At 64.1% G+C, this 26,356-nt stretch overlaps 5 protein-coding genes and 1 non-coding gene across 12 annotated transcripts; 2 read left to right on the top strand and 4 right to left on the bottom strand.

The window, feature by feature from the left end:
• Window positions 1-709: 709 nt before the first annotated feature.
• Window positions 710-6,046, bottom strand: CRACR2B (calcium release activated channel regulator 2B). Of its 6 annotated transcripts, none has more exons than XM_037039196.1 (11): window positions 5,984-6,023; window positions 5,786-5,892; window positions 3,876-4,066; window positions 3,680-3,791; window positions 3,047-3,224; window positions 2,482-2,628; window positions 2,281-2,371; window positions 2,056-2,148; window positions 1,704-1,870; window positions 1,399-1,470; window positions 710-1,154 (listed from the first exon to the last, which is right to left on the bottom strand). In XM_037039196.1, the coding sequence occupies exons 3-11, from the start codon at window positions 4,038-4,040 to the stop codon at window positions 971-973; spliced, it is 1,209 nt and encodes a 402-aa protein (XP_036895091.1). In that variant the 5' UTR covers window positions 4,041-4,066; window positions 5,786-5,892; window positions 5,984-6,023; the 3' UTR covers window positions 710-970. The 6 variants fall into 6 exon arrangements, with proteins under 6 accessions (XP_036895091.1, XP_036895090.1, XP_036895089.1 ...); XM_037039195.1 differs by having other exon boundaries at window positions 5,965-5,999; XM_037039194.1 differs by lacking the exon at window positions 5,786-5,892 and having other exon boundaries at window positions 5,965-6,046.
• On the top strand, window positions 4,364-6,989 carry LOC118982258 (translation initiation factor IF-2-like). The gene is made up of 3 exons (XM_037039251.1): window positions 4,364-4,438; window positions 4,708-5,520; window positions 6,678-6,989. The coding sequence occupies exons 1-3, from the start codon at window positions 4,364-4,366 to the stop codon at window positions 6,759-6,761; spliced, it is 972 nt and encodes a 323-aa protein (XP_036895146.1). The 3' UTR covers window positions 6,762-6,989.
• Window positions 6,932-11,823, bottom strand: PNPLA2 (patatin like domain 2, triacylglycerol lipase). Its single transcript, XM_037039193.1, has 9 exons — window positions 11,466-11,823; window positions 9,630-9,862; window positions 9,485-9,550; window positions 8,939-9,148; window positions 8,588-8,648; window positions 8,310-8,480; window positions 8,036-8,168; window positions 7,717-7,839; window positions 6,932-7,633 (listed from the first exon to the last, which is right to left on the bottom strand). The coding sequence occupies exons 1-9, from the start codon at window positions 11,668-11,670 to the stop codon at window positions 7,363-7,365; spliced, it is 1,473 nt and encodes a 490-aa protein (XP_036895088.1). The 5' UTR covers window positions 11,671-11,823; the 3' UTR covers window positions 6,932-7,362.
• Window positions 11,824-14,616: 2,793 nt separating this feature from the next.
• Window positions 14,617-16,669, bottom strand: RPLP2 (ribosomal protein lateral stalk subunit P2). 2 transcript variants are annotated; one of them, XM_037039214.1, is made up of 5 exons: window positions 16,560-16,669; window positions 16,249-16,372; window positions 15,745-15,793; window positions 14,836-14,934; window positions 14,617-14,734 (listed from the first exon to the last, which is right to left on the bottom strand). In XM_037039214.1, the coding sequence occupies exons 2-5, from the start codon at window positions 16,369-16,371 to the stop codon at window positions 14,658-14,660; spliced, it is 348 nt and encodes a 115-aa protein (XP_036895109.1). In that variant the 5' UTR covers window position 16,372; window positions 16,560-16,669; the 3' UTR covers window positions 14,617-14,657. The 2 variants fall into 2 exon arrangements, with proteins under 2 accessions (XP_036895109.1, XP_036895110.1); XM_037039215.1 differs by having other exon boundaries at window positions 14,617-14,731.
• LOC118982265 (small nucleolar RNA SNORA52) lies at window positions 15,584-15,716 on the bottom strand. Its single transcript, XR_005065510.1, has one exon. It is a non-coding gene; the product is annotated as a small nucleolar RNA SNORA52 (small nucleolar RNA).
• Window positions 16,670-20,499: 3,830 nt separating the features above from the next.
• Window positions 20,500-26,124, top strand: PIDD1 (p53-induced death domain protein 1). The gene is made up of 16 exons (XM_037039153.1): window positions 20,500-20,583; window positions 21,214-21,585; window positions 21,991-22,404; window positions 22,741-22,950; window positions 23,035-23,089; window positions 23,253-23,454; window positions 23,539-23,664; window positions 23,756-23,935; window positions 24,015-24,162; window positions 24,238-24,373; window positions 24,456-24,606; window positions 24,689-24,812; window positions 24,891-25,009; window positions 25,083-25,196; window positions 25,288-25,490; window positions 25,729-26,124. The coding sequence occupies exons 2-16, from the start codon at window positions 21,294-21,296 to the stop codon at window positions 25,985-25,987; spliced, it is 2,733 nt and encodes a 910-aa protein (XP_036895048.1). The 5' UTR covers window positions 20,500-20,583; window positions 21,214-21,293; the 3' UTR covers window positions 25,988-26,124.
• Window positions 26,125-26,356: the final 232 nt, after the last annotated feature.

The raw sequence follows: 26,356 nt of genomic DNA, 5'->3' as shown, positions 1-26,356 counted from the left end.
CAGGGGTCAGCAGAACAGATGCTGACCTGGTGGGGGAAGGCCGAGGGCTCCTGTGAGATGCATTCAGTTTGGGGGGCATCCGGCCTGGCAGTGGTGGGAGGGCTTGAGGGAGCAAGTCCTGCTGACCCGCTGGACTGGGGATGGGAGAGTGGGGGAGAAGGAAGGGAGCTGCCCACCCTGCTAGCTCACCCCCAGCCCCAGGCAGGGCCTGGACCTGCACGTAGTAGGTCTAAGCACCTCTCCAGTGACAGGGACATGGACAGTGGCTGCACTCCTCATCACCCCCTGTCTGGGGCTGAACTGGCAGCTCCCAGCGCCGCCCCCCCCCTGCATTGGAGCATTGGAGGCCGCTCCGGGCCTCACCCAGGGCAGTCACACAGGGCTGACATGACTCAGGTGGTTGGCCCAGAGCCGTGTGAGGACTGGCATGGGGAAGGGATGGTCAGCTGAGTCCAGAGTGGGAGGAAACCCTTCCTGGCGCTCCCTGGGGAGATGTGGGCTTCGGCCTCCTTGTCCCTGCAGCCTGTGGGGCTTCAAGTTTTTATGGGCTGTGAGGGCTTGGGGTCTGACCAGAGACACAGGGACACCCACAGGCACAAAGAGGGACCCGCAGCCCCAGCACAGCAGGGCTGTGGACCTGTGCCACGCATGCACCCTGGACACCTGAAGTCTATAGCCCCCCACCCTCCTGCACACAGGAGGTCCCGGAGGTTGCGGTGCAGCCGGTGGAGTTTATTTGGAGGAGGAGATGGCTTCTGCTGGACAGAGATGGATTGGACAGGATGAAGACCAGAAAGGTGGCAGAGGGGGCCCTGATCGTCCTGGGTTAGTTCCTCCATGTCTGTAACCAGGCAGGCTGGACATCCCCATAGGGAGAGCCCACATCCTGATGGGCAGCTCCAGCCACGCCGAGTCACTTTCAAGGGTCGGCTTTTCCAGGTTAACACCTGGTGAGTCATGGGGGCGCTGGTCATCGGGCACTGGGAAGGTGGCCTGAGCCACGTCTGGGGGGTCGGGTCCCGTTGCTACAGCAGCAGCAGCAGCAGCAGGTAGGCCCCGGCAGGCGGGCAGAGGCCAGAGTCTTCCTGCGGCCACTGCCCAGCTGCTTGGTCTCACAGGCGTCCCTCTCGTCTCGTAGCCGCGTGTTCAGCTCCCTGGGGAAGAGAGTCCAAGCGTTCAGAGAGGTCTCAGGAGGCAGCATTTTAGGGTGGGTAATGGGGCCTCAGACCCTCCTCCCTCAGACCAGGAGAGACGTGCCTAGCTGGGCTACAGCATGAGGGAGAGAGGACAGACACAAGGAAGGACTCCCTCACAGGGAGGCAGGCAGCGTTCAGGGAGGTCGGGAAGCCCGCAGGTGCACGGAGCCCCATCCCTCGTGTGACCTCAGCATGACCGAACCTGAGGAGCTCCAGCTGTCGCAGGAGGCTGACCTTCTCTTTCTGCATGTTCCTCGAGACCGCAACCACATCTCTGCGGGTGGGAGGTGGTGAGCCGGATACGGGGAGACTCCTGGGGCGCTCCACGACCCCCTAGAGGGCCTTGACCCACGCAGACCCTGGGGGCGGGGCGGGGACTAGGGGAGCAGATGGAAGTGGCCCCCGCCCGAGACCCAAACACAGCTCCGGCTTCACCTCGCCCGTCGGTCTCATCCCCTCCTCGGCTCCCGCCCCCAAGGGCCCGCCCGAGCCCCACTCCCTGGGCACCGTAGGGCTTGCTCCTGGCGGCTCTGCGCGTCGCCCTCCAGGCTGCGGAGCTGCTGCTGAGCGGCCTCCAGCTGCGCCCGCAGGGCCTCGTTGGCTAGCCACAGCTGCGCGTTCTGCGCCTGCGCCTCCAGCTGCTCCGCGGCCCGGGTCTGTAGCTGCTGCTCCAGCTGGGGGTCGTGAGGAATAGAGGTTGCAGAGGGACCCCCTCCTCCCCGCGATGTCGGTTTGCCCCTGACTCCCCAGAGTTGCCAGGCTGGAGACCCAGGAAACCCGGGAGGGCAGGCAACGGTGGGGGGGAGGGAGTGGGTGGGGGCGCGGGGTGGGGGCGCGGGGCGCGGGCCCCGCCGCTCACCTCTCGCTGCCGCAGGCCCGCGCGCTCCAGCTCCTGCTCCCGGCTCTGCAGGTCCAGCTCCAGGTGGCCTCTCCGCTCCTCCCCGGGCAGGTCCTGAGACGCGCGAAGGGGCACTGAGCCTCCGCAGGCGGCCGTGGGGCAGGGACCAGGGGTTAGGACCAACTCCGAGGAGGCGGAGCCAGGGAGACGCGCGTGCCCGGGGTTGGGCCCGGGCCGAGCACCCACCTGACTCCGCAGGCGCTGGCGCTGTTGGCGGAGCTGCTGCTCAGTCTCCTCGTACAGACACCGCACCTCCCTCTCGTGCTCGCACTCCCGCCTTCGGGGGGCCCGGAGTGAGATGGTTAGCTGCTTGGAACCCACCAGCACTGGAGACCCCCGAACCGCGCCTACTGCCTTCCGGTGCCCCGCCCCGGCCCCAGGTCTCACCGTCGCAGCGCCTGCTCCAGGCCGTCTCGCTCTCGGGCCGCCTCCTCCAGGCAGGCGGACGCTCGAATCAGAACGTCCTCGAAGTATCCTAGTAGCTCGGGCCGCTCATGCTGCAGCCGCGTCCAGAGGGTCCGCGCCGCCCGCTGCCTGCAAGGGTGGGCAGGGGCTGAAGCCAGAGTGGGGTCGCCCCTGCAGCCCCAGACAAGCCAGGCGCGTTTGCCGCTTGCAGGGCCTCCCTCGTGGGGGTGCTTTCGCCCCAGCCAGGGCTCGGTTTTCTGTGCGCGGCTGGCCTGGCCACGAGGGGTCCTGTGTACGCAGCAGGGCTGTGCCCTGTGTTAGGAGGCTGTGTGCGAGGCGCAACCCCTCCTCCCTGCGGCCGGGACTGCAGCCTCCTAAAATGCAAATCCTGCGGGAAATCACGGCCAGGCTCCTTCTAGGGATTGGCAGCTGAGAGGGAACAGCGAGGCCAGACCCGGGCTGGGGACCCTGCCCAGAGCAGGCGAGGGCAAAGTGGATAGACAGCAGCCAGGAGAGGGAACCGGAGAATAGACCAACACGGACTCACTCGCTCAGGACCCGGGCCACCCCAAGCTGCTCCAGTGCAGAGAAGAATATCTCCTCCTCCTCCTCCTCCTCCAGGGAGACCTCGGTGCCTTGCACCTCTGACCAGCCAGACTCAAAGGTTTCCTCAGAAGCCAGAGAGGGCAGTGCACCCTGGGGTGACTCCACCCCCACAAACTTCCCTGTGGATATGAGAGAGAGAGAGATTATCAGGACTGTGGGTTACCACCCGAGCTCAGCCTCCACTTGCCTCCCCTGCAACACACCCACATATCCTGCCCTTTCTCAGAGCCCAGTTTCCTGTTTTTCTTCCTTATTCTGGTTTGATTCTAGGCCTGGGAATGGGAGGTGACAGCCGGGCTCAGGCCAGAAGGGACAGCTGGCTCCCAGCCAGCCCCACCTGGGTTCGGCATGGGAGAGAGGGTGGGGGAGCGGGAGGGTCAGCCCCACAGGGGCTGCAGCAGCTGGGGGCTTTCTGGGGGCCTTGCCTTGCAGCCAGTGGGCATGGACATCAGCGCCTGTCCCGGAGGGCGACGACGGAGAAGCCCCAGTCGCTGTGGGCCCCACAGAGCCCCACGAGTGCCAGGGGAGGGTCACTGGGCGAGGGCCAGGGTCGGGGGACAAGGAAGGGGCTCACCCAGGCCGAGGCAGAACTCTCGAGCAGTGAGGAAGCCTGCGCGTGCCTGGTCCAGACTTTCGAACACGGCCTCCAGCTGCTCCGGCGTGAGGGGCAGGTCACTCTGCAAGCCCTGGCCGGACAACGGTGCCGGGCTGAGCAGCTGAGGTCAGTCAGCCCTGGGCCGGCTGCCTCCTGGGCCTGGGGGCTCGCTCACCTGCAGGTCTTGCCGGGTGATGAAGCCCTTGGCCTCCTTGTCACACAGCAGGAACAGCTCCTGGGCCTGCGCCAGCATGGCTGCCCGGGGCCCCACGGGGCCCCCATCCTCCTCCCCCTCCTCTTCCTGGGCCTCCCCAGCCCTGGGCTTCCCCAGGCTGGCCATGACAGCCGGGGCTCGGCCCTTGGGTGCTGCAAAGCCAAGGAGGGGTCGAGGCTGAGCAGAGCTCAGATAACGAGGAGGGGGAGGCAGAGAGAGGGCGAGGGCTACGCTGGAGCCATGAGGACCCAGCGTTGAGCAGAGGAAGCCGGGACAAGGAACCGTGCAGGTCCAGAGAGGAGAGGCTGCAGGCACAGGGTTGGGGGGGGGCGCTGACTCAGGGCGCCCAGGGAGCTAGAGGCTGCGGGCCCAGGAGGCAGGCCAGGAGAGAGGACTGGTTGGGGAGAGAGGCAGTCTCAGTTTGGGGGGCAGCTACAGAAGATCTTGCGATGGACAGTGGAGAGGGGAGCTTCTGGCGAGTGAGGGCAGAGAGCCTGGGTGAGGGAGCGGTCACTGCGGGGGAGGTGAGGAGCCTCGGGTCAGGGACAAGGGCTGCGGGGCTGGACCGGGAGAGCACTCGGCCGGTCCTGCCTGACCCTTTTCTCAGCGCCCCCAACCCCAGCCTGGGCCTCCGGGCCCCGCCCCTTCCAGCTGACGGGCTGAGTAAGCCCCTCCCTCCAGGCCACAGCCCCTCCCACTGTCGGGCGCCAGGGTCCCAGGGGTGCAGGTGCGGGGGCCTGGCCTGGGACAGGGTGCCCTCCACGGCCCGTGTCAGTAATACCCCGGATTCTAGGCTCAGCAGCCCCTGCCACAGACGGCCCCCTCCGCGGCGCGGCCCGGAACTCCGCGGGCGCCCCCCTCGCCGAGGCGCCCCGCCCCCTTATCAGAGGCACCTGTCTTCGCACCACGCCCTGGTCCCGGATTTCCCAGCGCCAACCCCCGCGTGGCACACCCTCCCCCCACACCTGGGCCGGACGGGCTTCCCCCTCAGTTCGGGACTCTGGCTCTCTACCCGCCCTACTCCTGGGGAGCAGAGAACCCGCCCTACTCCAGGGAGGGCAGGTCTGAGGGAGGGCGACAGGAAGGGACATCGAGCCAGAGACCTCTCCCCGGCCGGCGGCCCCCCGGGACCGGAGGTCCATTCCAGCGGAAGCGGCGCTGCGGCCGGACGCGGGAAGCAGGGGGGAGAGCCGACCGCGCCCCGCCCGGAGGGTCCCCGGAGTCCCTGACCGCCACGCGCGCTCCCTGCCTCGGGGCAGCGGGGCCCGCCTGGCGCCTACCTGCGAGCCGCGCCGCAGCCGCACCTGCCGCGCACCTGGCCTCTCCTCCCGGAAAGGCGGGCACGGCGGGGGGTGGGGGGGGCGCAGGGCGAATCTGCGACTGCTGCCCTGCAGGCACCGAGACCCCGGCCTGGGCCGGCCCCGGGCGGGGCCCCGCTGCTGCCGCCCTGTCCCCGCCTCTCGGCCGGTCCCAGGCAGCGCGGCTCTGGCCTCACTCCCCACCCACCCTGGACCTGGCAGTCGCGTCTCTGTCCCGGCAGAGCCCCCGCGCACGGTGGCACGGGCATGACCCAGGTACCTGGGGACCCTTCCTGAGCAGGGCCAAGGTGAGGAGGGGGGCACTGCCTTGAGGATCACAATTCAAGACGCCAAAAAGCGTGTGTAGGAAAACGCCAGGCAGAAGACGGAGCGGAGCGCTTTAGGTGGTTATCTCTGGGAGTGGGCCGCTTTCCTTCCCTCCCTAAACTTTCCCAGTTCGGTTCCCCCCTGTTTACATAAGACACGCGTAGCTTACTGGAAAATGACGCTTAACAGCACAGAGGCCTGCGCCTGTGTGAGGGTGAGTGGTGGGTGGGGGTGGGAGGGCCTCGCCTCTGCCGGCCCCCCAAGCACTCCAGTTGGGGCGCAGCCCTGAATTGGGTCCCCTTGGGGCAGGGCTGAGGGAAGGAGCTGGGTGGAGTCCGCGTGTGCTCTTCCTGCTGCGGGAGAAAATTTCAACCTCCTACCCAGGCCCCCCCACCACTGCGGCCCCAGCCTGGCCCTGTACCCACCTGGAGGGCCTGGCCTCACCTCCTCCAGGGGCCTGGGATCCTGCTGAACTACAACAGGTCCGGAGATGGGACAAGACCTTGAGCCTAGGAGGGGGGCGGCCCCTGGCACACAGGAACACCGAGGACCTGCCCAGCCGGCTCGCCCAGTCCTACTACCAACCGTTATTGTTGGCTGGGGGCTGCCACCACAGCCACCCCACACCCAAGCAGGGCTGGGGGAGGCAGGTGGGGCTGAACTGGGCGAGACTAAGAGCCCTGGACAGCTAGCCAAGTGCCTGCTGATCCAGCACCCCTCACGCCCTGGGCCCTTTTGGTCACCAAGGAAGGCTGGCTGAATTCCCTGACTGCCCAGGGCAGAGGACACCTTCAGGAAACAACGTCTCTCCCAGAACAAGGTCCAGCCCCCGTCAGCTCAGGCTCGCCTTCATATCTGAGACCCTCCTACGAATCAGCAGGAGACTGGGCAGCCGGCACACACGGAGGGGGGCCGGGAACAAGGACACGGGTGCACCTGGCCAGGGAGGTTTGCGGTGGCCAGGGGAGGCCCAGCAGTTCACACAGGACCTTGGGCTGAGCGCCCCCAGTGGAGCAGGTGCCAGGTGCCCTTGGGATTGGCACCCTCCACACCGCGGAGAGCAGCCCCCACAGCACGTGGCCACGGAGCAGAGATGGGGGCACCGCCTTCTGTAAACAGGCCTTTGTTTTTCATTCAGCAAGGACCTTGGTCCCAAGTGTTTCCGCTGGCCGTTGGAAAGCTGCACCCAAGGGTCAGGCAGCCGGCCCCAGCGCCAGTGTAGGTGTCCTAGCCCAACGAGGGTGCTGCAGCCCGGGAGGCCCACGGGTGCCTTGGAGGGGAGCCCCCAGCCTGAGTGCCGGGCTCAAGGGGACCAGACCCCTGGAAGCCCAAACCTGAAGAGGCACCGACACTGGTCAGCTAGAGGGGTCACATACGAGGAGGACGCGGGGGCTGAGCACAGCCTTTATTACATCTGCTTCAGGAAAAATAAATAACGCTTCACACACCTTCTTCAGTAAAATGTGAACATTGCGGAGGGAGGAGCAGCTACAAAGTCCCCAGGAGCAGTAACCGCTGCCCCCCGAGGGGCCCCGGCCCTGCCCCCAGTGGACCTGGGGGGAAACTGAGGCACAGGTGAGGGGCCCTCTGGGGGGTGCTCCATACCCCCGAGGACTCAGTGCAGCTAGTGAGTGGTTGGTGGAGGTGTTGATAGCAAAGCCCTTCTCGCAGCCCCCAGGGTCCCCATTCCTCACTCCACCAGCAATGGAGGGGCCAGGGAGGATCTCAGCCAGCCCCAGGCGCCCCCCTCCCCGGGCCTCACGCAGTAGGGAAGCTGGGGGGCTCGGCCCTCAGCACTAGGACCCAGGGAGCTGGGAAGGCGCTCAGCAAGGGGGCAAGCCGGGAGGGTGCTGCGGAGGCGCAGGGCTGGGACAGGTGGGGGGGCGCATGCGCAGCGCATCCGGCGGGAAGGCCACGTTGGTGCAGAAGAGGCCGAGCAGCAGCTGGCGCTGGCACTCCTCCCACTTGGCCAGCGCGTCTGCCAGAGAGAGGTTGTTGCGCATCCAGCCCGGCAGCGCCTCGTAGTAGGCAGCACAGGACAGCGGCACGGAGGGCAGCGACTGGGCTCGGCGAAGCTCCATCTGCTCCGACAGCCTGCGGGCCGGAGCGCGGGCTTTAGTGCGGGAGGCTAGTGTGGTGAGGCTGTGACCACGTGCAAGTGGCCACGGGGGGCTCACCTGGAGGGCAGGTGGCTGCCCAGCTTCCTCTTGGCACGCATCATCAGGTACTGGCAGATGCTCCCTGTCTGCTCCTTCATCCACCGGATGTCCTCTGGGACGTCAGGCAGCCACTCCAGCAAGCTGGGGCGGGAGGCGTGGCCTCAGGGCTAGGGCCCCTGCCCCGTGCCCACACCCCCGCTCTTGGCTCTGTCTGTGCCTCCACACCTCCAAAGCACACCGCCCCCCCCGCACCCCTCTCCCCTGACCGGGGGACCGGCCCTCATGGGTGATCCCGAAGCTGGGTCCAGAGCTCCTCTCCCGCCTCCCGGGCCCGTACCGGATGGTAAAGGACACAGCACTCTCCAGGGGCAGAGTGTACGGCACCATCATAGCCGTGGCCAGACGCACGGGCAGCATGTTGGAGAGTGTGGTCAGCAGGTCCTTGGGCTCCACGCAGGCCTCCAGCAGCGCTGTGGGGGGGGTGCAGGAGGGAAGCTGGCCAACCCTGGGGGGAGGGCCCTCCTCACACATCCGCCCCACCGCTCACAGGGTGCCCCAAGGGGAGCAGGCCCCACAGCCCGGAAGGCAGCCGTGCACCCCCCTCCACGCACCCTCATTGAGCCGGGCAGGCAGATGCTCCAGGATGGGGTCCTCCCCCGGAGGCTGCAAGTGGCCCACTACTCGAGCCCGCTCTGCTGCCACCCCGTCCTCCCGCTCCTCCTGGTGGACAGGGGGGCGGGCAGAGGGCAGCGCCAGCAGGGGGTTGGGCCGGTTCAGCAGGCCTGGGTGGAGAGGACCAAACACCAGTGGTCAGCCCAGGGGAGGGAGGGGTGGGCACACAGAGCCCCACCCCAACCCCACGGGGGAGTGGGGCCTCGCCCCCACGCACCGTTTCTCCGCAGGAAGCGCAGGCCGTCCCGGTAGCCCTGCTTGCACATCTCCCGCAGCACCTGGGGTGAGAGCACGGGGTGTGGGAGCCGAGAGTAAGACGGGAGCCCTGCCCTGCCCCTGCGTCCCGGCGTCCCTGCCCACCACCAAGCCAGGAGATCTAGGTCTGACCCAGGCTGCCCCGAGGGGGAGATGCGGGCCCCAGGCTTCTTCCCCCGTCCTCAGAAGAGCTTGTCCAGATCCCCACCCCACGCCTGTCACTCAGGGAGGTCAGGTGGGCAGATGTTCCCCCCCCCCCCGTGGCCGTCGAGGGGAGGCCGTGGGGGCCTTGCCCCCCCGCCGCGGGGCTCACCAGGGGCTCGGGGGGGAACAGGGCCTTGGAGAGGCGGTAGAGGTTGCGCAGGTTGAACTGGATGCTCGTGTTGGTCACCCGGAGCTCATGGATGCTGGTGGAGCTGTCCTGTGGGCAGATGTCGCTCTCGCCCGAGAAGGGGGACACCGTGATGGTGTTCTTGAGCTCGTAGAGTGGCAAGTTGTCGGAGATGCCACCATCCACATAGCGCTGAGGTGGCAGGGACACTCAGTCACATGGCACAGGAACTGCAGGGTGAGCTGGCCCCCACAAGGTGGCCCCACCCAGTGGCTGTTTCGTTTGGGCCTTTTACCCACTAGGCACCGGACATGGGCCCCCCTGGGCACTGAGAGATAGCCAGATGGGGGCAGGGGACAGCTACAGGAAGTGTACATAGCCACAGGGCTGGCCTGGTTCTTGAGTAACTCTGGGGGAAATGAGGCAACAGGCAGAGGCAGGACCAAGGGGCAAGGGGAGAGACAGCTTCCGCCACCCCTGTCCCACAGCCCACAGCAGGCACCCGGACAGGTGCCCGGGGGCACTCACCACGCTGCGGAAGGTCGGGGGGATGAGGCCGCAGTACACGGGGATGAAGGTGCTACAGACGTTGGCCTGTGGGGCAGGGGCAGAGGTGGGGTGAGCGGGGCTCCTGGCTGCAGCTGTGCCCCCACACAACCCCACCAGAGCCCACCTGGATAAGCTCATCCTTGGAGTTGAAGTGGTATATGATGACGTTCTTGCCATCGGAGACACGGGTCAGGGAGATGCCCAGGCGCCCGCTGGCGCGCTCGTAGCTGTCATCAGGCAGGATTTTCACCAGGCAGCCACGGATGGTCTTCACCAGGTTGAAGGAAGGGTGCAGCGGGCCCAGGAACCGCTTCCGGGCTTCCTTAGACACCTCAATGATGTTGGCCCCAGCCTCACCTGGGCGGCAGGGCCAAGGGTCAGGGGCCAGCAGTCCAGGATCAGCACGCCCCCTATGGCTGCATGCCCAGGGTCCCAGGGCACACTGACTCATGGCACCCCACCCACCCTGGAGGAATCTCAGTGTCCACTGTGGGGGGCGGGCCCACAATCGGGACTTTCGCCACTCTGCGCCTGGAGAGAGGCAGGCTGCCACCCCTGAAACAGCAGACAGCGGGGCTGGCCAGCTGGGGCCAGGCCTGCCCTCTGCCCAGTGTTTCCCAACAGTCGGCTCTGACCCATGAGTCACCAGACCTGGCCTCCCGTGGCACTCAGCCCAGGAAGGGGGCCGGCAGAGGCTCAACTCTGACCAACCTCAGCCTTTACCCACTTGGCCAAATCAAGACCCGTAAAGCCCAGTGAGGCCCAGGGGTCCCACAGGCCCGGCAGCGGCATGAGGCTGGAAACAGAGGGGTCCCACACTCTTGGAAAGCACAACTGTGTCCCACTGCCCAGGTCAGGAGTGGGCAATGTAGGGCCAGTACCTGCCAAACTGGGGGCTCCAGCTGCCCAACACCGCACACGAGAAAGAGGTTTCTTGGGAGCGGGGTGGGGCAGGTGCTGTGGAGCCATGTCCTGCCCTGGCTACCAGAGACCTAGGTATGTCCTGAGGCCAGCATGGGGACCGAGAGCACCTGGGGGGACTGGGAGGGTCAGGGCCACAGTGGTGGATCCCCTTCCCAAGAATTAGGGCCAAGCTCCAACCTGCCCCTCTCAGGGCAAAGTCACAGGAAGGAGGCAGGAAGAACCTTGCACTGGCTCCTGCTGGAAGGGACACTGGTGACCCCTCTGTCACCTTGGCTGCCACAGGAGGCTGGGGACTGGGCGGCATTCCCAGGATCCCTGAGTACTCTCTGTGCTGTCAACACAGCTTGCAAGCGGCAGGCTGCATGTGAAAGCAGAGGGCTCCTTCCCACACACTCAGACGCTGCTCTCTGACTACGGGCTGGAGAGAAACACCTGCCACTCCGTGGGAGGGGCCGAAACAGAGGTGGGGAGCACAGCTGGGGACCCAGGCCCATAGGGGGTGGTGTGCAAGGAGGGAGAGTGGGAGAGAGCTTGCCATGGCTCAGGCCTGACCTGCCTGACTCCTGCTCCGGGGCCCTCTGGAGGCATCAGGTCACACTGCCCACACGTGCTCTAACAGGCCACCTCAAACCAGGCCCCAAGGCCAGGGCAGCCGGGAATGCCATAGCCCCAGGACACAGTGACCGCTAGCACCTAGTCCAGGCACCATGCCCGGGATGGGTGAAGCGTCAGTTTAGGCCCCTCCCCCTGGTCTTACCGTCCCACCCACGAGTTAGTTTCTCTTTCCAATGAGAAAGCCTCTGATTCCCCTGCCCGCCCCCAACTTCTGCTCCAGAGGCAGCCTCAGGCCCCAGAAACACGCTGGGCCAGGGTACCTTGGGAGCAAAACAAGCTAGTCCCCGCCCCCGGGCCCAGGATCGCGTCCACCGCCCAGGTCGGGATTGCGCCCAGGGCCTGAACCCGGCTTCCATGCCCTGGGCCGAGGGGCGTTGTGCGCATGAACATCCGCCCGGCCCCGCCCGCAGGCCCCGCTCACCCAAGCAGGCCCCAGTGACCAGTGCCGTGGCCGTGAGCGCCCCGGCCGAGGCGCCATAGATGTGAGTGGCGTTGGCTACCAGGAAGGGTGCGTGTTCGCGGAGGCAGGAGGCCACGCCAATGTGGTAGACGCCGAGGAAACCACAGCCCGCGAACGAGATGTTCCAAGTCGTCTCCCGGGGGAACGTGGCTTCCTTGGGAAACATTGCGACGGCCCGCCAGCCGGAGTAGCTTCACGGCGGCCGGCCTCGCTGTGCGCTGTTTGTTCGCCGCTCGCTCTGTGTCGGCCACCCCTCAGCGGTCGCTCTCGTTCGGGGTCCCGCCGGTGGAGGCGGCAAAGCTGCTCCCGGCAGCAAAGACGGTGTTTTTAGAAGTAGGTGGGCGGGGCCTAAGTGGGCGGGGCCAACACACGCGGCCCAATAGGAGCACGCGGGGAACGGCTGTGCCCTGCCCCCGAAGTCCCCGCCCCCAGACCTGGGACCCCTTCCACCGCTGTGGGGGCCGCTAGGCTCTGAACCTCAGACACCTGCGACCTGGCCAAAGATACAGCCTCCTGCCGCTCCCCAGCCCCACATCGTGGGCGGCGGGAGGGGATACACAGAGGCCTAAGCGTGTTGGGAGGAGCGAGGTCAGGCCCAGGTCCCCTGGAGTTTGGGAGCCTGGGAGCCTCTACAAGCCTGGCACTCGAGAGAGGAGGGCCTTGGTGTTTAGGCAGCCGCTGCATCCTCCCTCATGGTCCATCTACAATACCCACTTCCCAGACCAGGGACTCCCAGGACCCACCATTCATCCACAGACCGACCCATAAACATCCAGGACCGGGTGCGAATCAACCGAAAGAACTAACACCAGCTCCAGGGGCCACAACTGCAGTCCGCGCCTCAGCCCTGCTCCGCACACGCAGCCCCTCGCACCTGGGCACTAACCTGGGTTCTACCTGCGCCCTACCCTGGCTCCTCAGGTTGTGCTGTCTACTTGGGTATGACTCAGACTCTGCCCCACCCCTGCTAATTGCCCCAGCAGGTGGAGTACTGGGTGATGTCACGCTCCATCCCTGTTCCGCATTCTTTTGGATGGAGTGTGGAGGAGGCCTAGCCTGGTTGGGGTCCAGCGCCACCCTTGCACCTCATACTCGGGCTCATCTATGTTGGGGCCCAGGGGAGGCCATGTGTGCCTATCTTCTCAGAGTAGTCCCTCCCCGAGTGGGGCCTCAGCTCAGGGCCCAGCTAGTGCTGGGACTGTTGCCAGGCCCTGAAGTCAGAGCAGGGTCTCCCCAGGACGTGGTTATTTGGAGTCACGCTGTCCAGTCCTCAATCACTGTTTTGAGATGCCCACCGGCACTAAGGCCAGGGCAGAGCAGGGAAGAGTCAACCCAGCCCCAGACCTACTGGGGAAGGAGGGGAGCAGATGTTGATATAAATTTAAAATGAGGAAATGGGGGTGACAGGGTATGTGGATGCAGTCAACACAGGAAGGGCACAGGGACGCCCACCCAGGCTGCCACACACCATGTCCAAACAACCGAGGTGGAGGGACAGAGAAAAGAGGAATGGGCCTGGTGCTGGGATATGGGGAAGGTGGGGGGAGTCTTACTGAATGAACGAGTGACTCCGACTCACAAAGCCTCGGCCTCTCTGCACAGCCGCCCCCACCTGCCCCACGCCCCCGTGCCTTGGATGCAGGTACAGTGCAGAGGGTGCTGCCCCATCAGGACAGTCTGGGCTCCTGGGGACAGAGCCCCTGGGGATGCTGCTGGAGGCAGTAGGAATGGGGAGGCAGCAAAGGATGCGGCACAGTGGGGATGGCACAGAGCCCCAAAGGCAGCCTGTAAAGTCCAGGGGTTCACCAGAGTGAGCAAGAGGGGAGCTGGGCAGTGCAGGCCCAGCCAGGGAATGAAGGCCCTCCGTCAACCTGCTCCAAGGAGAGGCTGGGTCCTGGCGCTGCCTGCTTTCTTCGGACAACAGGGCCTTGGGGGTGGCACTGTCCCAGTGCAGCGAGGCCTCTGCCCTCATTTCCACACCAGGGTTGAACTGCTGTGAGTACACAGCCCTCCCTCCAGGCCCCTGGGACCATCAGCTCTGGATCCAGGAACAGGGCAGCCAGGTTTCCTGGAACCCCAGCTGGGGTGGGAGGAACCCCTGGCATCTGGTGCACAAGGGCTGTGCCAGGCTGGTTTGCCCCGACCCTCCACAGTGTCCTCTGGCCCAGACAGGGCCCTTCTCAACGTCTCACAGGAGCATTGAGAGCTCTGCCCTGGGCGCTGGGTCCACTTCTCTGTGTGACCTCCCAATACACACGCAACTTTCCTTCACAGCACATGCCACTGGACACGCACTAAGGCCTGTACTGTGATCTGAAGTCCCGAGACCCCATGTCCCACCTACCCAAGAGCATGGTCTCTACTTCCTCCCCCAAGGCCTAGGTCTCACTCTGAGTGCACTCCTCTGCCTTCCTTCTCTCACCCCCCATATGTTCATTACTCCCTGCCCCCAACCCCAGCTCCAGCCAATAGGGGAAGCCCTTCACACACAAGGTGCGCACACCCCGGCTGTTGCTGACCCAGAGTCCCAGGACGGGGCAGTCAAGTGCCTGCTGGGTGCCCTGGTTTTGGTGAGCAGAGGTGGCAGGCCCAGGAGGCTGCAAACAGCTGCAGGGCCACACTACAGGCCAGAGCCCACTGCGAAAGGACTCAGTGAGCACACCTATCCATAAGCCCTCAGAGTGACAGAGACCACCAACTGTTGCTCTGATTGACTTTAAAGGGAGACAGACAGATGTCGATTTGTTCCACATACCCGTGCACTCATAGATCCTCACATGTGCTGAGGAGGGATCAAACCCACACCCTTGGTGTACTGGGAAGCTCTGCCCAACTGACCTACCTATCGTTTCCAAAGGCTTCCCGGGTGTCCCCTGTAGGTGACACTGCCTGAAAAACCCAGAACCTGAAAAGCACTCAAGAAGGGGGCCTGGGTCCTCCCTGCACTCAAAGCTGGGCAACACCCAAGACCAGGAAGTACACCCTGTTCCACGTGCTGCTTTGCACCAGGCCCCTTCCTTGTGAGGCACCCTAAACCTCCTCCCCCCCACCCCGGGAGCCCCACACCTGCCCCGCACCGAGGCCAGGCTCTGACGCACACTCAGAGGCCCTCAAGAGGTACATAAAAAGGGTTTTATTTATGGGGACAAGACTCTAATCGAACAAGCCAAAGCCCATGTCGTCATCGGACTCCTCTGACTCCTCCTTCTTCTCGTCCTTCTTCTCCTCCGCTGTGGGGAAGGCCACAGTGGGTGAGCAAGGCCCTCAGGGCTGGCCAGACTCCCCGACACCCAGCACACCCACAGCAGCAGCTGCCTGAGCCCCCACTCACCTGCAGCTGGGGCAGAGCCAGCAGCAGGAGCTGCAGACCCTGGGGCGGCAGAGACAGCTACGGCCGCACCAGCGGGGACACTGGCCAACTTGCCGATACCTGAGAGACCGGGGGAGGGGAGGGAAGGGAGGTCAGGGTGACCACTCAGCCAGAAGGCCCCTTACAGAGTGAAGAGACGGTCTGCCCAGGAAACAAACTGGGTCCTGTCACCAAGGGCCAGTGCTGGGTCAGGGGTTGGGGTGGAGAGGAGGTGCGGCGGCTCTCACAAACTGGAGGCTCTGCCACACCCCTCCCCCACAACTCTGGATCCGGGAATTTGGTTTCCAGGAATTGATCCACAAGAAGCCGGGAGCTGAGCCATAGCCCCCACCCTGAGGTTAAGATGGACAAACATGTCTATAACCAGGCAGGGACCTAGTCTGCTGTCCGTGTCCAGGTGCTTATTCCCAGCACTGAGCTCAGAGGAGGCTGCTGGCTGGGCAGCCCAGGGACAGAACGGCTGCCCCAACAGTTCAACTTCCAATCAAGTCCCATCCACACCAGCCTGATGTCACCAGAAAGCAGTCTGCTCAGTGGAAGGAGCAGGAGCCTGTGGTCACCGGCAACCCACACCCCGGCAACCCACACCCCTTACACAGAGCACATGGCGAGTCTTGTTTACAAAGACCCGGTTCCCCTGGTTCCCCTACCATGGAGAAGGACAGCCAGGCCCGGGGAGCGAGGGCGACCCCTAGCGCCCCCTCCCTCCGAGTGTCTGGAGGCGCCCGCACGTGAGCCCACAGATGCTGTGCTCATTTCTCCGGGCGTGGCTCCTAGGGTGCTCTGGTCCACAAGCGAAGCCTGGCAGGCCACCGCTGACCCGCAGGGATTAGGATGGACCGTGCAAATGAGACCCCCGCCCCATCTCACCCTGGGCGATGACGTCTTCGATGTTCTTTCCGTTCAGCTCACTGATGACCTACGGTAGAAAGCCAAGACCAGCGGTCACGAGATCCCACCTGAGCTTCACCTTCTGGAGGCGGGGAAGGGCCCTGCATCCAGCACACGCACACTAGCTGCCACCCACACGTGGGTTCTTGAAGCTGAGCTACCAGTAGGCCCCACACCACCTAAATTTACACCCGCTCCCTGTCAAACTAACATTTTGAGTGGGGTGAAAACAAATGGCTTTGAAATAGACCTCCCTCTTCACGGTTCTTAGTCAATGACACTTAATTGAAGCAATTTAAGTCACACCGAAACTGCATTGAGCTACGAACACAATGCTGGCCGAGCTTTGCCCACACGTGCTTTTCCTTCTTTAGGGCTATATTAAGGCCCCCAAAAGGCGCACCCCCAAAAACTCCCAGAGAACAATCGGGTGACCCCTTGGTGCCGCATACCCGGTGGGTCGGGGTCCGGCGGGGCCCGTACCTTGTTGAGCCGGTCGTCGTCCGCCTCGATACCCACGCTGTCCAGGATCTTCTTGATGTCCTTGGCGCTGGGGGAGGAATTGCCCCCGAGGGCGGCCAGGAGATAGGAGGCAACGTAGCGCATCCTAAGAGACAGACAGGACCGTGGCGTGACCCGGGAGCCTCCGGCCCACACCCAAGCCCGGGCGCGGCCACAGAACTCGGACCGGCCCGCGGGCCCCCACCGAGGCCCACCCTGAGCCCTGCTCCGCGCCCTGCCAGCCCCCGAAAGCCTCCGCCCGGCCCGGGGCCTGCATGGGCCGCCCCACTCACTCGGCGGCGGCAAAGAGGCCTCACGCGTGCGACCGCGGCGGCGACAGGCAGGGAAAAGAAAGCGCAGGCGCGGGAGGCGGGGGTAATCCGCTACCCAGAAGCCTCCGAGGCCTACGCCCCGCGCGCCGTAATGGCGAGTACAAGTGACGTCACGACGCGCTGGGTCATTCAGGGCGAGGTCTTCCACCCCGTCCAGTCCAGGCACTCAGACGCTCCTTCAAAGGCCGGGATTGCCTTCATATACAGTGTGGGGCGAATGTACCCCGAAACCCCTGCGGCGGCAGAACGACGGGAGGCACGAGCCCGAATGGATAGTTTCTCCAGGGCTTCCTGAATGCCAGGAGGGGCACGCGGGGGGCGGGGGTGGGGGCCCAAACTCCCAACATGCAGTGCGGCCGCCACGTCCCGGACGCATCCCTTTGGAAAGCGGCCAAAGCAGCCGGCAAACTATAAGTCCCGTGGTGCACGGCTTCCGGAAGTGCAAGCGTGCTCCCCGCTGCGGGGGTTGCACGTAGGCACCACTGAGGCTGCGCAGACTCGGTCTCTTTGCTTCTGAGGGGTTAGTACCTCGCTGCAGGGGCGGAGGCGTATCCGGTTGGGTCGGCGGCTCTCTTGCCCAGACTGACCCAGTGAGGTGGACGAGTCGCTCATTACTCTCACGCCGCAGAACCAAGCCACCTGGGTCCAGTGGCTGCCGCTCCTCTGCGGTGCGCTGTGTCGGCCCGAAACAGGCCTCGGTGCGTGTAGACATCACGTATCATTCATTCACTGCCGTGTGTTAGGGACCCTGCTGCGGGCCTGCGTTCTGAGGGCGCAGACCCGGCCCACCTTTCATGCAACTTAAGTTCTAGTGCGACGACACGCAAAGTAAATAAACGAGGGTGTCCCAGGTCGAGACAGACCCCGAAGGGAGGAGATAGTGACTTTGAGCTGAAAGATGGGAAGGAGCTGGCCTTGCTAAAATCCAGAGCGAGCCCGAGGCCGAGGGCAGAGAGGCAAAGGACGGTCGCAGCAGCCAGCCCCTAACAGCAAAAGGGTGCCCTAGTGCGTGGTACGTCCAGCGCTCGTGTGTTAGCTGAACCACACAGTCGCCTGAGGCGGGCCCCTTTGCTTTGCCTCCACTTTATAGATGAGGTCAGGACGGAAGGGTTTGCTTAAGGTCTCAGAGCCGGCAAGGATGCCGCTTAATTGCAGTCAGTAGGGAGATGGCAGGATGTGATTGATTTTTTAAGTAGAAAATAGTATGTAAAATTTACCATTTAAATCAGGGGTGTCAAACTCGTTTTCCCCGGGGGCCACATCAGACTCACCGTAGCCTTCAAAGGGCTGAAATAATTTTAGGACTGTATAAATGTAACTATGCCTTAACTGTTAAGCAGTTGAAATTACATTTGGCCCTTTGGAGGCAACCGCGAGGCTGATGTGGCCCCTGGTGAAAATGAGTTTGACACCCCTGAATTAAATGATACAATTCATCGCTTCTCAGCCTTTTGGCTAAGATCAAGTGTAAATGATACAATTCAGTGGTTTTTAGTACATTTACATTGTTGTAAAACCCTCACCACTATCCTCTCCAGAACTTTTTCACCTCCCCAAACTGCACTCGATTAAACAGTTACCCCAATTCCCCCATCCCTAGCTCCTGGGGCTCATCATTTTGCTTCCTGTCTGTATGAATTTGACTCCTCTAGGGAAATCTTATGTGAGTGGAGTCATTCGGATCCCTCTGTGTCTTTAAAATTGTGTGTGTGTATGTGTGTGTATATATATATATATATATATATATATATATAATCTGCATTGTACTTTTCATTACCATTTAGTCCCCTTATACCCACCCTATTTCTGTCTTGTTTCATTCAGCGCAATGTCTTTAAGATTCATCCACATTGTTGCATGTCAGAATTTCTTTCCCTTCTTTTAAAGTTTTTATTTATTTATTGTTAGAGGAGAAAGAGAGGGAGAGAAACATCAATATGTGGTTGCCTCTTGCACGCCCCACACTGGGGACCTGACTCACAACCTAGGCCTGTGCCCTGACTGGGAATGGGACTGGCCACCCTGTGCCTCCCAGTCTGGTGCTCGATCCACTGACCCGCACCAGCCAGGGCGGTGCAACTGTGTTTTAATCCACTCATTTACCAACGTGCATGTGGACTGGTTCTAGCACTCAGCTGTTGTAAACAACACTGCTATGAACACTGGGGTGCACAGGTTGTTTTGAATTGGTGTTTCAGGGTCTTAGGGTATATTCTGAGCAGTGGGATGACTGGCACAAAAGGCAGTTCCATTTTTAGTTTTCTGAGGAAACTCCATACTGTTTGCCACAGTGGCTGCAGCAGTCTGCATTCCCACCCACAGTGCATAAGGGTTCCCTTTTCTCCACAACCTCACCAGCACTTGTTTATTGATTTGTTTATGATGGCCATTCTCACCAGTGTGGAGTGGTATTTCATTGTGGTTTTAATTTTCATCTCTCTGATGGCTAGTGATGCTGAATATCCTTTCCTAGGTCTCTGGGCCCTCTGTCTGTCCTCCCTGGAGAAGTGTCTGTTCAGGTCCTTTGCCCATTTTTTAAAATTGGATTTAAATGTATTGAGTTGTATGAGTTGTTTATGTATTTTGGAGATCAAACCTCATCCAATGTATCCTTGGCAAATATGTTCCCCTATATAGTCGGTTCTCTTTTCATTGTGATGATAGTAATAGTCTTCCTTTTTTTTAAAAAAAGATTTTATTTATCTTTAGAGGGGAAGGGAAGGAGAGAGGGAGAGAAATATCAATGTATGGTTGCCTCTCATGTGTCCCCTGCTGGAAACTGGCCTGCAACCCAGGCATGTGCCCTGAATGGGAATCAAACCGCAATCGTGTGGTTCCCAGACCCGTGCTCAATCCACTCAGCTACGCCAGCCAGGGCTAGCCTTCCTTTTTAAGGCTGCACATTCCTTTTCGGGTGGCTATGGGGAAGCCGGATGGCCAGGTAAGAGTTGGTGAGAATGGAGATCTGGTGCCTGCCCATCCTGGTGTGGGGGATGGTGGTAACGGGGAGGTGCACACAATATGACTTCTGTCTCTTTACAGAGCACCTACTGTTTTTTAGAGATTTTATTTATTTATCTTTAGAGGGGAAGGGAAGGAAAGAAGGAGAGAAATATCAATGCATGGTTGCCTCTCATGCATCCCCTGCTGGGAATTGGCCTGCAGCCCAGGCATGTGCCCTGACTGGGAATCGAACCACGATCCTCCAGTTCGCAGACCCGCGCTCAATCCACTGAGCTACGCCAGCCAGGGCTAGAGCACCTACCCTTGAGTGAAGGCGGGTGAAGGAGCACAGATGGGAGGCTCTGTGGTGTGAGTGTCTCAGTCCCAGCGTCAGTGGCATGGCCTTGGGCAAATTCCTCTCCTGGAGCCTCCACTTCCTCTCTGGTGAGATGAGAGCCCAGGCAGGAGGAGGCAACACTCCGGGAGGCCCCTGAAGTAGGGTCGGTGGAGCTGGGGCCCGGTCCCTACAGGGCCAGAGAGCACACCATTGGCGGGCAGGGGATGGACTCCCACAGCTCTGGCTTCTGGCAAGGGGTGGGTGTTAGACAGCAGATGCGGTCAGTTCCTCCCAAAGCCCCGAGATGGCACCAGCTCATTGACACACGGCCCAGAACGCACAGCCCCTGAGCAGAGCGAGCCTGGGGCCCACTCCTCGGAAAGCGCGGGAATCGCGGCGCGAAACGCGGGCTCCCCTGCGGGGCTGGCTGGACCGCACAGCCCGACACGGGCTCAGGAGGCTGGGGCAGCTGGGCGAGCGGCGAAACAGATGGGGTTGGCGTCCGCGTCTCCAAGGCTGCAAGCTGGTTGCCGGAAGGCGGGTTGGGGCGGGATCCTGAGGCCAGGACCCGGGGACCCCAGGGGCGGAGCCGGAGGGGGCGGTGCAGGGAGTCCTAGCCCGCCCGGAAGCGCGCCGGCGGCAGGGCGGGCGCGCAGGGCGCACGGAGCGGGCGACGAGTCCCGCGCCAGCCCGGAGGGAGCGTAGGTACTCTCAGTGGGGCCGGCGGGGCTGGGGGAGTGTGGCGTGCCTCTCCGGCCGGGACCGGCCCCGAGGCCGCCTGAGCCCCGAACGCGCGGTGCACCGCTCTCCGCTGCGGACGGAGGTGTGAAGCCGTAGCGGCGGGAAGAGCCCTCCTCCGAGTGTCAGGAAGTGGGTGCAGTGGTTCAGGCTCCAGGTCCCCTCTCTCACGTCTACTTCTCTGACACGCGTGGGCACGATCACCCATTGCCTGGGACACTGCCCCCCCGTGGGAGATGAGAGTTTTTCACCGGCCTATCAAAGCTGTTGAGCCTGAAGGTGGGAGGTGGGACTGGACTCTTACCCTGGGGGGTGTGGGGACAGCCAGAACGACCTGCCAGCTCTGGAGTCCCTTCTCCAAATTTCCAAAATGAGGGTGGGAAACCTCCCACCTCCCTCCTCCTCCGCAGCAGCCCCCCCGCTTCCCTCCCTGCTCTAGGGGCCTCATTCTGCAGCCCCAGGTCACCTGTGATCTGCCCAGCCCAGGCGCTGGGATCTGGGGGCTGGCTGGCCCCGCCCAGAGAAGCCCCCTAGCCAAGTACCAGTCCCCCTGACAGGGAGGAGGGTCCACTCCTTGCCCTCTTCTCATCCCAACAGTGCAGCCTCACTGGGTCCTGCCTGAGCAGGCTGCCTGGCAGGCCGGGACATGCCTGGCCCCCGAGGCCTGCTGGTGGGCGATGGCTGCAGTGGAGGAGGAGCTGGAGCCGCAGGTGTCTGCTGCAGGAGATGCTGCAGACACTGTGGATGCGGGTCCTGGGGCGCCCCTTCTTCTGCCTGGGAACCGGCTGAGCTTGGACCTGCACCCTTGGGGCTGCCGCCGGCTGCTGCACCTGTGTGCCCAGAGGACCCCTCAGCTGCAGGAGGTGGAGTTCCTGCAGCTAAGTGGCCACGAAGACCCTCAGCTGCTGGAGGCCACCCTGGCTAGGGTGCCAGAGAGCCTGCCGTACCTCCGGTCCCTGGTCATCAAAGGTGAGCCCCACCTAGTCCCAGCCCTGTCCCACCCCCATCTCCAGCTGCTGCCTGTGCTTCTCATCCTCAGAGCCCAGCCCCAGCCCCAGCCCCATCACTGTTCTCTGCGCAGCTGAACCCAGCCCTCTTTCTGCAGCCAGTGCTGGCTGAGTTCCCAGGCCCTGAAGCTGCCCGGTGGGGTCCCGCAGCAGACTCCAGTGTGCAGTCATTCCCGGGGCGGGGCAGGGTGCTGGCTGTCCACCCACATGAGCCTTCGGTCTGGGTCCCTGCCTCTCTCTGCCAGCCCGGGTCGGGCAGACCCGGGCCTCGGGGCCTCCCAGTATGCAGCTCCTTCCCCGCGTCCCTGGCAGGCAGGGCCACGCTGGGACCTAGGGCTGAGGGCCACATCACCTCCCACCTTCCCAGGTGGGCAACACTGGGACGAACAGGGTGCCTGCGCTCGGGGCTCTCTGACCACACTGCCCGCCAGCCTGAGTGGCCTGGCTCGCCTGGTCCACCTGGATCTGAGCTTCAACAGCCTGGAGACGCTGCCTGCCTGCGTCCCCCAGATGAGGGGCCTGGACGCCCTGCTGCTCTCTCACAACTGCCTCTCAGAGCTCCCCGCGACTCTGGGGGCCCTCTCCGCCCTCACCTTCCTTTCTGCGACCCACAACCGCCTGCCAACGCTGCCCCCCGCGCTGGGAGCCCTGTGTGCCCTGCAGCGCCTCGATCTCTCTGAGAATCTCCTGGACACTCTGCCTGCGGAGATCGGAAGCCTGCTCAGCCTCGAGGAGCTCAATCTGGCCTCCAACCGGCTGCAGAGCCTCCCGGCCTCCCTTGGTGAGCACCAGTCAGTCCTCCTCCCCAGCTCACGGGAGGGACTTGCCGGGGAGTGCCCCTCAGCCACTGACCGGCCTCCACTCACATGGGCCCCCCACATCCTCCGCAGGGCCCCTGCCCACATGGGCTTGGCCTGCCTTTGGGCCTCCACTCCTCCAGGGGGGCCGTTCTTTGCCACCCACTGCCCTGGCATTCGGGGCTCCCTACTCAGGGAGCAGTGACTGAAAGGGCTTCTTGGGAGGCCCCGGCCTGCGTGTCCCGGCCTGGCCTGGTGCTCTGGGGTGGGGGTGGCCCTGAGTGGTCCTCTGCTGGCCCTAAGTGGGCGCCTGCCCACAGCGGAGCTGCGTTCCTTGCGATTCCTCGTTCTGCACAGCAACCTTCTGGCCTCAGTGCCGGCTGGCCTGGCCCACCTCCCACTTCTTGCCCGGCTGGACCTGAGGGACAACCAGCTCCGGGACGTGCCCCCCGAGCTGCTAGACGCCCCCTTTGTGCGCCTGCAGGGGAACCCCCTGGGTGAGCCCCTGCCAGACTGCTGCAGCCCCCCAGGTAGGTTTGCTGCTGGGGGGGAACAGGCCACAGTCAGGACACAGGAACTGTCATCCTGCTGACAACTCGTCTGTCCTTCCACAGGGTCACCTGTGACCCCGGAAATGCGCAGGCTATTCCTGACTTCGGATTTCGACAGGTGTGGGGTTGCGGAGGGGTGAGGCTGGAGGAGCCTCAGGCCACCTGTCCACGCCAGACACCTCACCCGTGCTCGGGGGCCCTCTGCAGTCCCCGGGGGGTGCCAGGCGCAGACCTGCGGGCCCCTCTGTGTCTGACCTGATGCCCGCCCTGTCCTCTCTCAGCTTCCCCGTGACCCCGCACGGCTGCTCCGTGACCCTGGCCTGTGGCGTCCGCCTGCAGTTCCCAGCTGGGGCCACCGCTCGCTCTGTCACCATCCGCTATCGCCTGTGGCTGCCGGAGCCGCGCCTCGTCCCCCTGGGCCCCCATGACTCCCTGCTCAGTGGTGTCCTGGAGCTGCAGCCCCACGGGGTGGCCTTCCAGCAGGCACGGCCAGAGCGGGTTGGGGCAGGTGCAGAGGCCCCCCCCCGCCCCCCCAGGCCCGGAGCTGACCCCGCCCTTGCCCAGCAGGAGGTGGGCCTGTGGCTGCTGTTTGTGCCCCCGAAGTTCCGGCGCTGCCGGGAGGTGGTAGTGAGGACCCGGAGCCATGACAACTGGAGTGACCTGGAGACCCACCTGGAAGAAGAAACCCCAAAGGTGAGGGCCCTTCAGGCCCCCCGGGGCAGTGGCTCTGCCTGGGGCTCTACCCTGACTCCGACTCCCCTCTGACCCCACCCCCTATGCCCAGCGGCTCTGGGCCCACTGCCAGGTGCCCCACTTCTCCTGGTTCCTCGTGGTCTCACGCCCCGTGTGCAGTGCCTGCCTGGTGCCACCAGAGGGGACGTTGCTGTGGTCCTCGGGGCATCCTGGGGTCAAGGTCACATTCCCTCCTGGAGCCACCGAGGAGCCTCGTCAGGTCTGCATGCAGGTACAGGCCGGACAGTGGGCAGGGGTGGCAGGTGGTGCCTCAGAGCACAGGCAAGTGTTCAGGTGGCCTGTCCACCCAGGTGGTGCGGACAGTGGGCCGAGAGCTTCGGGCCCTGCTGGAGGAGCCTGAGGCAGCCGCGAGTCCCCTGCTGTGCCTCTCCCAGAGCGGCCCCTCCAGCTTCCTCCGGCCTGTCACTGTGCAGCTCCCTCTGCCCCCTGGCGTCACAGGTGAGTGGCTGGGGGGGTGGTGCTCAGAGGCGCAGCCCCGCAGAGAGGCCTCAGCCTGTGGCCCCGCCCTCCTAGGCCTGAGTCTGGACCGCACCCGCCTGCACCTGCTCTACCGGGCCCCACCGGCGGCCACCTGGGACGACATCACAGCTCAGGTGGTGTTGGAGCTCACCCACCTCTATGCTCGCTTCCAGGTCACACACTTCTCCTGGTCAGTGTCCCTCCAGCTTCCTCTGCCCCTCCTTGGCCCCCTCTACCGTGTGCACGGCCCCCCCTGACCCCAGCCCTCTCAGGTACTGGCTCTGGTACACCACCAAGGCCTGCGTGGGGGGCCTGGCACAGAAGGCCTGGCAGCGGCTGCGGCTGCACCGTGTGAACCTCATCGCGCTGCAGAGGCGCCGGGACCCCGAGCAGGTCCTGCTGCAGTGCCTGCCCCGCAACAAGGTGGGGCTGGAGGCCGGGAGGGCGTGCGCGGGGGGGGGGGGCCTGCTGGGTGTTGGGCTCTGAGCTGGCGGGGGCCCCCCAGGTGGATGCCACCCTGCGGCGACTGCTGGAGCGGTACCGGGGCCCCGAGCCCTCTGACACCGTGGAGATGTTCGAAGGCGAGAAATTCTTTGCTGCCTTTGAGAGAGGCATCGACGTGGATGCCGGTAGGGCCCTGCCCCTGGAGGGGGGCCCTGGGGCCTGCCCCCCGACCCCCCGCTGAGCCTGCCCGCCCCCCCCTCCAGACCGCCCAGACTGCGTGCAGGGCAGAGTGTGCTTCGTGTTCTACTCACACCTGAAGAACGTGAAGGAGGTGTATGTGACCACCACCCTGGACCGGCAGGCTCAGGCCGTGAGGGGCCAGGTGGGTCGACGGGCAGGGCCCTTGGGCTGCCTGCCGTGGAGGCCAGGGCACCGACGCCGTCTCACCCGCCCAGGTGTCCTTCTATCGGGGAGCCGTGCCCGAGGAGGTGCCTGAGGAAGCCGAGGCAGCCCGGCTGAGGAAGGGCACAGACGCCCTGTGGATGGCCACGCTGCCCATCAAGCTGCCGGTGAGGCCCAGGGCAGGTGGGTGACAGGGCTGGGCGGTAGGGGTGGAGCCGGGGCAGAGGCCCAGGCTCGCTGCACCTACCCCTCCCGCAGAGACTGCACAGGCCTGAGGGCCCACCACCACCGGGGGCCGGCCTCGCCCTGGCCCCTCTGAACCTGGGGGATGCAGAGACGGGCTTCCTGACCCAGAGCAACCTGCTGAACCTGGCCGGGCGCCTGGGCCCAGACTGGCCGGCTGTGGCCCTGCACCTGGGCCTGTCCTACCAGGAGCTGCAGCGCATCCGACATGAGTTCCGGTGGGTTCCTTTGAGCCTCCTGCTCAGGCCTGGGCCCCCGCTGCCTGGGAGGGTCTGTGTGGAGGTAGGCTGAAGTTCCCTCGGGGCAGGTGGGGCAGGGCAGACAGGTAGGAAAGGGGCGGTCTGGCCACACATGGCCCGGGGAACAGGAAACCTGCCCTGGGAGGGTGAGCCAGCCCCTGAGTGTGGCGGGTGGCCCTGGGCTGGGCCTCCCGGTCACAGAGCCCCTTCTCCCCAGGTCTGACCTGGACGGGCAGATCCGCCACATGCTCTTCTCCTGGGCTGAGCGCCAGGCCGGACAGCCAGGCGCCGTGGGGCTTCTCGTGCAGGCCCTGGAGCAGAGCGACCGGAGGGATGTGGCCGAAGAGGTGCGGGCTATCTTGGAGCTTGGCCGCCACAAGTACCAGGATGGCATTCGTCGCACAGGCCTGGCCCCCAGGGACCTGGCCCCACCTGGGCCTTCCACCCCACAGTCCCTGGAGCCTGCCCAGGCCTAGACAGACCCTGCCGGCCTGGGGCTGGCCAACCCTGTGCCCTGGCTGGTGCTCCAAGGTCCCCACTTTTAAGCCTTCCCCGTGTGTGGGGACAGTGCCCTGTGTGTAACAAACATGTCTCCGTTCTGGCTGCTGTCTCAGAGCTGGTTTGTTTGTTGGGTGGAGCTCAGAGGCTCCTTCAGGGAAAAGCCCTTGCACACTTCCCTCCCTGCTCCTCCCCTCGTGTGTGCCCAGCACCTCCTGTTGGTCCTGGTCTTCGGTGAGGGAGAGGAGCCCCGGCTACAAAGTAGCATCTGTAGCATCTTGGATACAAAGTCACCTGTGTGCACCGCTGCGCGTCTGCCCGGTTGCCTGGTACATCCACGTCCCCTC

Source organism: Sturnira hondurensis, unplaced genomic scaffold (assembly GCF_014824575.4).
Source record: "Sturnira hondurensis isolate 20B ecotype Veracruz unplaced genomic scaffold, ASM1482457v3 Scaffold0025325, whole genome shotgun sequence".
In the NCBI taxonomy this organism is placed as follows: domain Eukaryota; kingdom Metazoa; phylum Chordata; class Mammalia; order Chiroptera; family Phyllostomidae; genus Sturnira; species Sturnira hondurensis.
The sequence above is the reverse complement of the archived record's forward strand: the minus strand, read 5'-3'. Positions and strand labels throughout refer to the sequence as shown.

Bases quoted from the DNA above. Each gene is read 5' to 3' on its own strand.
- CRACR2B (XM_037039194.1), bottom strand. From the start codon at position 4,040: ATGGCCAGCCTGGGGAAGCCCAGGGCTGGGGAGGCCCAGGAAGAGGAG. The intron at 2,372-2,481 runs GTGAGACCTGGG...GGCCCCCCGAAG, and splicing joins CTGGAGCAGGCGCTGCGACG to GCGGGAGTGCGAGCACGAGA. The intron at 1,155-1,398 runs GTTCGGTCATGC...TCTCTTCCCCAG, and splicing joins CGACAGCTGGAGCTCCTCAG to GGAGCTGAACACGCGGCTAC.
- LOC118982258 (XM_037039251.1), top strand. From the start codon at position 4,364: ATGGACAGTGGAGAGGGGAGCTTCTGGCGAGTGAGGGCAGAGAGCCTG. The intron at 4,439-4,707 runs GTGAGGAGCCTC...CCCGGATTCTAG, and splicing joins GAGCGGTCACTGCGGGGGAG to GCTCAGCAGCCCCTGCCACA. The intron at 5,521-6,677 runs GTGAGGAGGGGG...TTTTTCATTCAG, and splicing joins CCTTCCTGAGCAGGGCCAAG to CAAGGACCTTGGTCCCAAGT.
- PNPLA2 (XM_037039193.1), bottom strand. From the start codon at position 11,670: ATGTTTCCCAAGGAAGCCACGTTCCCCCGGGAGACGACTTGGAACATC. The intron at 8,481-8,587 runs GTGCGTGGGGGC...CTCTCCACCCAG, and splicing joins GCGCTTCCTGCGGAGAAACG to GCCTGCTGAACCGGCCCAAC. The intron at 7,634-7,716 runs GTGAGCCCCCCG...TCCGGCCCGCAG, and splicing joins GGCAGCCACCTGCCCTCCAG to GCTGTCGGAGCAGATGGAGC.
- RPLP2 (XM_037039214.1), bottom strand. From the start codon at position 16,371: ATGCGCTACGTTGCCTCCTATCTCCTGGCCGCCCTCGGGGGCAATTCC. The intron at 15,794-16,248 runs GTACGGGCCCCG...TTTCTACCGTAG, and splicing joins ACGACGACCGGCTCAACAAG to GTCATCAGTGAGCTGAACGG. The intron at 14,735-14,835 runs GTGAGTGGGGGC...CCTTCCCCACAG, and splicing joins TGGCTCTGCCCCAGCTGCAG to CGGAGGAGAAGAAGGACGAG.
- PIDD1 (XM_037039153.1), top strand. From the start codon at position 21,294: ATGGCTGCAGTGGAGGAGGAGCTGGAGCCGCAGGTGTCTGCTGCAGGA. The intron at 24,163-24,237 runs GTGAGTGGCTGG...CCGCCCTCCTAG, and splicing joins TCTGCCCCCTGGCGTCACAG to GCCTGAGTCTGGACCGCACC. The intron at 24,813-24,890 runs GTAGGGCCCTGC...CCCCCCCTCCAG, and splicing joins AGGCATCGACGTGGATGCCG to ACCGCCCAGACTGCGTGCAG.